This window comes from Protobothrops mucrosquamatus, unplaced genomic scaffold (genome assembly GCF_001527695.2).
Source record: "Protobothrops mucrosquamatus isolate PMUCROS unplaced genomic scaffold, P.Mucros_1.0 scaffold_248, whole genome shotgun sequence".
NCBI classification, from domain to species: Eukaryota; Metazoa; Chordata; class Lepidosauria; order Squamata; family Viperidae; genus Protobothrops; species Protobothrops mucrosquamatus.
In genome coordinates this window covers 149,747-161,482 of record NW_015386324.1, presented here as the reverse complement: position 1 = coordinate 161,482, position 11,736 = coordinate 149,747, and the positions used below count along the sequence as shown (strand labels likewise).

Here is an 11,736-nt window from a genome sequence, read left to right as displayed (position 1 = left end):
AATAAAATACCTCCAGTGCTTTCATGTATGCTCCAACATCAAGTTTTAGTCCATCTGTTTCTTTATAATAGCGTCTGAAATTAAAAATATGCAGATTTAAAATGCGGTATTTCAAACATTTGATCCTTTGATCCACCCAGCATTCTGCATTTACTCCGTTCCCAAAGGCGATAGATTTGGCAATAATTAGCTTTAAATAGAATATAAATAAAGTCTTAATAGGTAAATATGACAAAATGCTGAAAACAACAAATGGTCCTATTGAAAATTATAAGCTATTATACAAGTAGTCCTCATTTAACAATGCTAATTGGGACAAGAAACCCCATTATTAAGCAATGTGGTTGAAAGTTGAAAAACTACATGCCTGCATTGCTTAGTGGCAGCATTTCCAGTAGTCCCCTAAACTGGCAGGCCCATTCTAATCCCAATTTCTTTGAAAATGCTAAGGGAGAAGTTATTCCAAAGAACTACAGTGAGGGAAAAAATTATTTGATCCCCTGCTGATTTTGTACATTTGCCCACTGACAAAGAAATGATCAGTCTATAATTTTAATGGTAGGTTTATTTTAACAGTGAGAGACAGAATAACAACAAAAAAATCCAGAAAAACGCATTTCAAAAAAGTTACAAATTGATTTGCATTCTAATGAGTGAAATAAATATTTGATCCCTTTGCAAAACATGACTGAGTACTTGGTGGCAAAACCCTTGTTGGCAATCACAGAGGTCAGATGTTTCTTGTACTTGGCCACCAGGTTTGCACACATCTCAGGAGGGATTTTGTCCCACTCCTCTTTGCAGATCCTCTCCAAGTCATTAAGGTTTCGAGGCTGACATTTGGCAGCTCAAACGTTCAGCTCCCTCCATATATTTTCTATGGAATTAAGGTCTGGAGACTGGCTAGGCCACTCCAGAACCTTAATGTGCTTCTTCTTGAACCAATCCTTTGTTGCCTTGGCCATGTGTTTTGGGTCATTTTCATGCTGGAATACCCATCCATTCACGACCAATTTTCAATGCCCTGGCTGAGAGAAGGAGGTTCTCACCCAAGATTTGATGGTACATGGCCCCATCCATTGTCCCTTTGATGTGGTGAAGTTGCCCTGTCCCCTTAGCAGAAAAACACCCGAAAGCATAATGTTTCCACCTCCATGTTTGATGGTGGGGATGGTGTTCTTGGGGTCACAGGCAGCATTCCTCCTCCTCCAAACATGGTGAGCTGAGTTGATGCCAAAGAGCTCGATTTTGGTCTCATCTGACCATAACACTTTCACCCAGTTCTCCTCTGAATCATTCAGATGTTCATTGGCAAACTTCAGATGGACCTGTACATATGCTTTCTTGAGCAGGGGGACCTTGCAGGCACTGCAGGATTTCAGTCCTTCATGGTGTAGTGTGTTACACATTGTTTTCTTGGTGACTATGGTCCCAGCTGCCTTGAGATCATTGACAAAATCCTCCTGTGTAGTTCTGGGCTGATTCCTCACCGTCCTCATGATCATTGAAACTCCACAAGGTGGGATCTTGCATGGAGCCCCACACCAAGGGAGATTGATAGTTATTTTGTGTTTCTTCCATTTGTGAATAATCACACCAACTGTTGTCACCTTCTCACCAAGCTGCCTGGTGATAGTCTTGTAACCCATTCCAGCCTTGTGTAGGTCTACAATCTTGTCCCTGACATCCTTGGACAGCTCTTTGGTCTTGGCCATGGTAGAGAGTTGGAATCTGATTAATTGATTGATTGCTTCTGTGAGCAGGTGTCTTGTATACAGGTAACAAATTGAGATTAGGAGCACTCCCTTTAAGAGAGTGCTTTTAATCTCAGCTCGTTACCTGTATAAAAAAAAACACCTGGGAGCCAGAAATCTTGCTGATTGATAGGGGATTAAATCCTTATTTCACTCATTAAAAAGCAAATCAATTTATAACTTTTTTGAAATGCGTTTTTCTGGATTTTTTTGTTGTTATTCTGTCTCTCACTGTTACAATAAACCTACCATTAAAATTATAGACCGATCATTTTTTTGTCAGTGGGCAAACGTACAAAATCAGCAGGGGATCAAATATTTTTTCCCCTCACTGTATGTTTGTATGTTTGACTTTTTTTTAGCAAACATTCAAAATATGATTCAGTATATATCTTTCTTTTTTTTATTAAAACAATAAAAAGAGAGAACTGTACAATTCAACTGTTTTTTTAACTTCCTAAACAAACAGGTAAGGAGCAAAAATGCATAGGATGAACAGTCAGATAAGATTTTATGCTATATCCTTCTGCCATTTTCGATTAATCAGCAGAGCCTCTCTTTAAAATGACCACTTGACCTTTGCTAGAACAGCCATTAACCTTCTATAGTCTAGCGTAAACAGCTTAATTTTCTGACAGTGGCATGACAGAGGAAATTACAAAGCCAATTCCCGCTCTCAACCCAAAACAGATGCTAAATGTAAATCACTCCATTTTCACAAGGACAGCACTCTGCTTCAGTCACTCTAATACTCTAGCTTTCAAGAGCGTACACTAAAACTTTAGCAGAAAGAATTTCTGGGTTTTTTCCTAAAGCAAGTTAAAGAAATGAACATTATTAACACGGCTATACTTTACATAATATTAGTAACTCATGAGAAAAACTGCTGAGAGGGCGTCAAATGGAAGGCAAAATCCACACCATCAGCACTCACAACTCTAAGACAGATCACAGTTGTGATCTGTATAAGATCTTACAAGAGGAACTAAAGCTGATGCCCATTATAAAATATATTCCACTTAATATGCTTGACACAGTTAACTCAAACGCGATCCCTACTTTCTTCTAACATCTCTGTATGGAGCAATTACTTAGAAGTAAGTAGATGTACAGCTGGCATTATGGTACAGCTAATGTGAATAAAGTTATAAGAACAAGATTTAATATACTGTACATCTTACTCAGAAATCCTACCAGGTTTAAGAGTGTTTGCAAGTGATTATTTTGTTTGTAAATGACTACCCTCCTTCATTGAAGTTGCTTTCAACAGAATTCCTTAATTAGCAGTTCTAATTATTGTATATCAAAACAATATTTGAGTTTTACAGAATACAGAATAACAGAGAAGGAAGGGGCCTTGGAGGTCTTCCAGGCCAACTCCCTACTAACAAATTCTAAATATCTGAATGTTTTTATAATAACAAGTAATGTTTTCAAAATATGTTTCTGTACATTCTTTCAGATTTGATGAGGATTTCTGAAGCATTCATGACTGCTGTAGTACTTGAACTAAAATGGCATTCATTTACTTGAATCTCAGAGACAGTTTAGTGACTTTTATGATTCATTTTCCTACTTAAAAATATTTAAGCTTGATTCCTTTAATGCCACATGCAAACATAGGTAGCAAAAGCCAACTATACTGTTACTTACTAGTCCTTTTTTGCCTAATATATTGATGAAGAGATAGTCCTACTATTGGATGCAATTAAACAGCAATTCAAATGATGAGTCAGGAAAGAAGGCAGACTGAGACAAAGCCCTTCTCCAACATCCTCCTGACTCATTGTTTAGTGATCACCATTTTGCACCTAGCTCTCAATTATAGCTAGTATAATCACCAGCTATTTATTGTGTTCCTGAAGGCATGACATGACTTTCCCCAGAAAGACTTGTGAGTCTAACAGCCCTCAGTTCCAACAAGGTACTGAGGCAACCACCTGCTCCAAAGAAGCATTCGTGACACCACTTTAGGGCAGAGGTCCCCAACCTTTTGGGCACCAGGGACCAGTTCCGTGGAGAAAGGTTTTTCCACAGACTAGAGAGTGTGTGGTTTTGTGTGCTGCCTGCATCCCATGGATGGGGCTTTGCTTGTTTGTGCGGATCGGTTGCTGGCATACCGCGGCCCGATACCAGTCCACAGACCAGGGGTTGGGGACTCCTGTTCTAGGGTATATTAACAGAATCCTGAAAGTTTGAGAAAGCTTTCATTGCCCTTTTTAAGGACAATATGGACAATAAGGACAATCTTGTTTATTCCTTTCTCTATTCCCAGGGCTGAGCAACTATTTCATCCCTCCCACCTCTATTTATTGTTCAACATTATTTTCTTTAAAAAAAATGGACAAATGAGGGAAGCACAACGGAACATAGGTAGTCGTTGACTTAGGACCATAATTGAGCCTGGGATTAAGGTTATAAACTGTTGCGGTCATTAAGCAGGTCACTACGTGACCAGATCCAATTTTTGCGGTCTTCATTAAGCAAATGCCACAGTCAGTACGCAGACTACAGTCATTAAGCAAATATCACAGTCATTAAGTGAGTCAATTTGGGCATGGGACATTTTTTGCCAGAAACCAGAAGTAAACACCGGAAACCAGTAAAAAATGTTACAAATTTTGGTCACATGACCCCAGGATACTGCAAACAGCTATAAAGATGAGCCAGTTGCCAAGCACCCTAAATGTGATCAAGTGACTGTGGGAGGGTGTGCACTTGTCAAAATTTTTAAATTGGGTCATAAATAGTTGTTAGGAGGGGTCTGTTGTAACTTCAAACAGTTGTTAAGCATTCCATCGTAAGTCGAACACTACCTGTACATTGACAAAAGAAATATAGGTGCACAATAAAAAGAGGAAGAAAAAAAGATGCTGAGGAAAAAAAGATACTAACAAAGAACATTAACATCCATAATAAAATAAATAAATAGGTTCAGAAAAGAAAATTGGCAAAGGAGATTATACCACAATTTGTTTGATCTTACTAGCCCTTTTTTAGCCTCACACAAGGACAGCATGAGTTGCCCTACTGTTGGACACAATGGACCAGCCATTCAAGGGATCTATCAGAAAAATGGGAAGACTAGGACAAAACTCTTTTCTCTCGATTGACATACAGATGTCAAAACTGACTAAAGGAAGAGAAAGTCAATTAATCCTTTACCTCTGTCTTCACCACCAAAATTGTTGGGCATTTGAGAAACATCCTTGGACCACCTTACAAGCTTCCAAGAAGGCAGTTAGGTCTTCAAAAACGTAGGGACATCAAACAAACATTACTATTTTTAAAGATTTTCAGAACTATACTTATTAACTTACCCTCTTCCCAAAGACAGCAGAACTGGATTTTCCAGGCTTATGAGGATTTGGAAAGCATCATTCAGATTTTTGTAGGAAAAGTTGTCTGCTGCATCCCCAATTACTATACAGTTAGGGTTTGTTTTATCAGTATCAGAAAATTCAGGAATGAGATCTAAGGAGTAATAAACAAATATATATTTATACATTTCATGACAACTTATGCTTATTTCCAAGTTTATAGTAACCTAGGCCTATTGAGTTAAAGCAGCTCAAACATTACCAGAGCTGTATATTCTCTCCTTCAAAGGTTACAGTATAAGTGTTACTTTATAAATCAAAAACTTACTCGATTTTGTCCAGTATAGCCAAAACAGTACCATCCATACCCATAAGAGTTATTAACAGGGCTCAAACAATTTAATTTTTTTCTGATAAATAAATGCAAAAAAATTAGAAAGTGCAGAGGGAGCATGTTCAGCAGGCTCCAAATACAAGCTAACTGACAAGAGATGAAAAAATGCATGCCATATATCTCTATCCTGAATACTTTGTCTATAGGAGATGGTCAGGCTGAGCCTGAGGGCGGGGTCAAACTCATCATCAGTTTGAAATTTCTACGCCCCTGGAGACCTAAGAGTCCATTGACTCTTATCTGGTACCAATTCGCCTTGAATGTCCATTGACACCAATCTGGTGCCAATTCGCCTTCAATGTCCATTGACATCAATCTGGTGCCAATTCGCCTTCAATGTCCATTGACACCAATCTGGTGCCAATTCACCTTGAACGTTAGTGGTGCAGATTCTTGTATATAGGTAGCATGAATTCTATCCTGACTTCTTGCACCTGACATTGTCATTTCCAAAAATCTTGCCCAGAAACCAGAAGCCTTTTAAAAATGGCTTTGATAGCTTGGAAATCAAATAAATGTATCTATGAGATTATAAGGAGACAATCGACTTTTATTGTCAACCTGATATCTTGTGGTTGCAGTTCAACATGACATGAATGAAGTTTAAACCAAGAAGAGGATACATCTACTCCCTCAAGTTATGTTTCTGAACTTAAAGATAACTACCGTAGTTGCATGTGAACAAAGCAGAACTGATAGTGCCTGGAAGCCTAAACAGAAGACTGAGTTTTAAAAAATGCTTCAGGTAGAAAACATTTTGAAACACTTTCTTAGAATGCTTACATTGTCCAAGAGTAAGCAGAATAAAATTGCCTGTAAATTACAAGAAATCTGGTGAAGGTTTTATCTTCATTGTTCTCCAATAGGAAAGAACAGAAAACAACCTTATTATTGTTTTCATATTTGTTTGAAGTAAGAAAGAAAGAAAGAAAGAAAGAAAGAAAGAAAGAAAGAAAGAAAGAAAGAAAGAAAGAAAGAAAGAAAGAAAGAAAGAAAAGGACCTATTTTATGACTCTAGAAACAAGTTTCAGAAATGGCAATAGATTGTTTCTGTTGTGTACCAGCTTTGCTGTGAAGATACTATCTACAGGTAAGCAATTTGCCCCTCTGCTCCCATCCTGTACCAGCAAATTCATGAAGATTTTTAGAAGATATTAAACCAAAATTCAGATTACTTAATTAATAAACCAAGAAATAGGAACACATGCCAAGATCTTCAATGAAAAGTTGGCAGAGGATGAGAGGTAAGAAAGTTTACCCCACGCTCAGCTTCATGACTTCAGAAAACATGGATTATGGAAGATCAGATGCTCATCCCAGCTGGACCATTTTATTATCCAGTTATTACCTCATCTGCCCACTTTCATTGTTAGTTTGAGATTCTTGTTTTGTTTTGACTTCCAGTTGTCTTAAACTAACCATTAATCCAAAACTAATTTAGTTTGTGAAACTTAACAGTTTCATTCTTGAATTATACACATCTAAAGTGAACCCACATTAGGTTGAAGTTACTTTATATGAAAAATTTTAAATATTAGCAAACCATCATGCACAAGAAGGTGAGGCCTCAGGTTACGCTCCTTCAGAATTCGACATACTGCAGGTGCTGGAGCAGTGACTTCATTTACTGCAATATCAAAACCCAAATGTTGCAACTTTTTTACAAATCTGTCCCGTGTAGCTTGAGTTTCATTAGTGCAAAACTGCAGCTTTAGACCAGATGCCTTGATCCTGTGACAGTAAAATGGTATATTATTAAGTTAATTAGTTATACAGAATGTAGGATTTAAATGAATACTTCTGTCAAAGCTTATATTTATAAGTACATGCTAAAAAGAATTAGATGAAATGTAAATCACAATACCACGAATAATTTACATTTATGTTTTATAATTATAACAAAAGATTAACATATTTATAATACAATATATACTGATTGTCTGTCACCAATAGTTAGAATTCAAGAAAAAAATGTGTTTCAGTACAAACACTATAATTAATAATGCCACTTAAGTGGTGAGATGTCAAATTTTAAAAACAAAAGCAACCTCGTTAATTCCATTTACTTGTTTTTTTATAAATTAAGTATTTTAATATATTTATAGCTTGAAGATTCCATTTCCAAACATTACCATTTGTAATTCATTTTCTTTTTGAATTTTATTTTATTCTGCTCTGTCTCAAGGACTTATAATGGATCTCCCCACTCAGAAAAATATACAAATATATACATTCTTTTCTGTATTACTGGAATTGCTGCACATAAAGCAACATTCTGTTTTATAGAACAATATCATATTGCAAGATATGTAAATGGCAGATGCTGTCCATCTTCAGTTTAGGAACCCCTTCCAGTTTGCCATATATGGTATTCATATGCAAAGATGCAATTTAGGCAACAGTAATCCAAAAAGAACCTGGTAGTCCAAGGTATGGGACAAAAATGAAATTCAGAATCCTATGGATGTTGATTTAATTTGGACTTCAAAATAAAGTTCCCACCAAATGCTTTGGACCACAACTCTCCTCACTGAAGCTGGATTTGCCCAGTAATATCAGATTATAGAAGTTGTGATCTAACACAACTCTTCCTGCCCTACTTCTTTAAAATAATTTTAAATATAATTTTGGCTATTAGGGATCTATATTTAAAAGAGGTGCTACAGTAAGAAGATAAAATGATGATATACACCCTATCCAATAAATTAAAATATACATTAAAACACATTTGTGGTTATTATGATTTTATACTATCTGTGATACTTTTCAATTCAACCCTCCATGAGTACTTCTTTAAAAAAATGTAGCTCTGCAGTAGAAAAAACAGTTCATGGTCATTTAAAATACTGAAACATGTTATCTCCAGATTCCTTCTTTTTGTATTATTTGTCTTTCCTAATCACAGGTATGTGAATTATCAATTATAATTAGTGGTTAATTGCCCTTCATAAAGATAGCTATTCTATTTTAAATTAGGCAGTTAATATATTATAACTAATAGCATCCACTTGTATATTATAAATATATATTCACTGATTGGAGCAACAAATGTGAGAATTAGTCATGAGCTAATGAAGCAATTGAATAAAGAAGTATAACGTGTACCTAGGGAATAATTATTGTTAATGAATTATGATGTGACCTTCTCAGAACAATGAACAATTGAAGCGACAGTTAAGATGACAGCACTTCACATCTGTTATTCCAAATATAGTGTAAACTGGAATATAAGCACAATCAACATAAATATACATGCCCAGCCTCATGCATACTCACAAACAAAACAAAGACTTTAAGTGGAATTATATGCAATTCAAAGAACTTCACAAACCTCACATAAAAAACAAATTAGACTTGTATGTATTGAAAAAAAAATATTGTATGTGAAATTTTGCCTGGATTTTATGGTCATTGATTATTTGTTAAACTGAAGTGAGCACAAAGAAACTTGGGCCAAATCTAATCTTCTCAGATGATATGTCTCTACTGGTTGAATTACCCTGATAATTTGCTGTCTCAGGTAGAAAACTCCCATTCTCAGAAGACATGAACTACATTGGTCAATGAGTTCCCTGGAAGTTAAAATACAATCCAAATAAATTAAATAATGTTTTTCCCATTCAAAATGAGGAACATCATTCTACATAACTAATTAACACCGCTTGTGACCGCTTTACCCCTTCTGGGAGAAGAGGAAATGATACTGCCCTACAGTGATGTATTATATCAAATAAGAAGAGTAGAGTTGAAAATTACTTGCAAGTTGAATCCCTTTGAACCTTTAGTTCAAATATAGTTTGCTCAATGTTCTTATTGTTATTTTTACATGCTTACTTAAGCTTGCAATATATTTTTTCATCTTAGGCTGTTCTGTATTATTCAGGACCTCTTGCCCCCTTTTAACCTTTTGCAAAACTAGGAATGTACTGATGAAAAAGCAACCCAGGACTAGAGCATCCATTATAAAGATATTTCTTCCTGTTATTGTTTTAGATGAGTCATGTTGGCACCGTGGTTAGAATGCAGTATTGCAGGTTGACTCTGCCCTCAGACGGGAATTCGATCCTGACTGGCTCAAGGTTGACTCAGCCTTCCATCCTCCAGAGGTCTATAAAATGAGGACCTAGATTGTTGGGGGCAATATGCTATAAACCACTTAGAGAGTGCTATAAAGCAGAGATCCCCAACCTTTTGGGCACCGTTTCTTTTTGGGACCGGTTCTGTGGAAAGAGGTTTTTCCACAGACCAGAGGGTTTTGTGTGCTGCCTGCATCTCGCAGATGGGGCTTTGCTTGTTGTGCGGACCAGTTGCTGGCATGCCCTGGCCCAGTACAGGTCCATGGACTGGGGGTTGGGGACCCCTGCTATAAAGCACTATGAAGCGGTATATAAATCTAAGTGCTATTAAGACTAAAGACGTGCATAGGCTAGGGTTACATATCACGATGAGCTATAATTGGTTTTTTTTTTTAATCTATTTAATGAACTTAGCATACATAATGTTTTATCCTTCATGTCTTATGAAAGTAGCCAACGGTTGCTTATTTAAGCAAATTATGGCAATACAAACCATGGCTTAGTATTTATTCAGCCATAGGGAAATAAAGGCAAATGAAATAAACACAATTTGGCATGCTAAAGGAACACAAGCTCAGATCTTCAGTCTTCAAATTTCCAATTCACCTTAGCTGTTAAGTCTAAATCTTTTCATCCTGCTTTTGCAAAGGAGCAAAAGCAGCAATTTAGAAAGCAACAGTGCTTCAACATGATCCTTTGCTATCTCTCTTCCCCATCTGCCAATTTTTGTCACAACCTTTATGTCATCCAGCATAAGAGGGCAAAAACAGGGTTCATATTTAACATGCCCATAAGCTGACCCCAAAAAAATGTTGGCAAGGGCAGTTGGCTAAGACTGTACAAGGTCACTGAGGATGTCCAATAATTGTCCTAACACTTTACCTGTTATGGCACAATAATGAGAGTTTTTTTCATTATTTTCGGGTGAATGAACCTGGCAGATGCTGACAGCCAGCAGATGTGTAAAGTTCGAGGTGATTTGTAAGGGACCAGCTCATCTGACGCACAGTAATTGCATTGTGGGACACTGTCACTCAGATTCTTGTCCTGTTCTGTCAGAATGAGGTAAAGGTCAGTTCAAAGAACTGGTATAACATCAGAGACAGCTCCTCACTGAAATTTAAAATATTTTCATATATCTCCTTCACGCCCAACCCAAAACATAAGGAATTCAGAACTGTGCCCCATTTGCAATAGCTTTATTTATTGTTTTCAATGTCGCTTGCAAATGTTTTGCTTTTTAATTAACCTCTCCATTTACTCTCTGAACAGAGACACTTCATTTCCTTCTTGATAATCTATCTTTTCTCCTTTTCTAAGGAACTCAGAATAAAATACCGGGATTAGGAAGTAGACTTTCAAATAGAGAGGTCCTTTTGGTAAAAAGAAATCTCACTATCTCCACTTTCCATTTATTTGCTTATTTAAAAAACTGCTATCCTAAGTGCATAGGCAACGGCTAGGCAACTTTGGCTCTTTTATGACTCGTGGACTTCAACTCCCAGAATTCCTGAGCCAGCCATGCTGGCTCATAAATTCTGGGAGTTGAAGTCCATGAGTCATAAAAGAGCCAAGGTTGCCTAGCCCTGGCATAGGCATTACTCAAGAGTCGGATATTACCTCTCCTATGCCAATAGCTTGCAATGTGATGAACACATGTGACAGACATTCAAAGAAACCCAGCACTCAGGAATCCCTGACAGTTGTGCGGATCACCTCTTTTAATACAGAAATGGAAACCCAATCCATTAGCTTTCCAGGCTTGATTTGGAGGCAAACTGTAGTAGTAATAATTACTACACAGTGCAATATAACATAGCGTACAGTATAAGTATTACTGTATACAGATTTATGAAAGTTGACAGCTTATGAAAATATTTCCTAAAGTTTTGATCTCCTAGGAGAGCTTATTAGTTTTTTTAAAAAAGTGTAGTAAACTTGCAGACAAAGTACATTCTTCAGTTATCAGAATTTTTGAGTCATCCAGGATGCCACTAGCTCCATATAATTTTCTGACAGTTAGAACAATTAATCAGTGGAACTACCTGCCTCCAGAAACTGTGACCGCTCCAACACTGGAAGTTTTTAAGAAGAGACTGGACAGCCATTTGTCTGAAATGGTATAGGGTTTGCTGCCTGAGCAGGGGGTTGGACTAGATGACCTCCAAGGTCCCCCCAACTATCATCATCAT

At 36.9% G+C, this 11,736-nt stretch overlaps 1 protein-coding gene across 1 annotated transcript in view; it reads right to left on the bottom strand.

Annotated features, from left to right (window-relative positions):
- The window catches only part of LHPP (phospholysine phosphohistidine inorganic pyrophosphate phosphatase), a 130,162-nt gene that overhangs the window by 103,534 nt on the left and 14,892 nt on the right, over positions 1 to 11,736 (bottom strand). The window contains exons 2-4 of the mRNA XM_015830697.1: positions 7,012 to 7,199; positions 5,075 to 5,228; positions 11 to 74 (exon numbers count right to left, since the gene is read on the bottom strand). Coding sequence (XP_015686183.1) covers positions 11 to 74; positions 5,075 to 5,228; positions 7,012 to 7,199 — 406 coding nt within the window. The remainder of the gene's footprint in view (positions 1 to 10; positions 75 to 5,074; positions 5,229 to 7,011; positions 7,200 to 11,736) is intronic.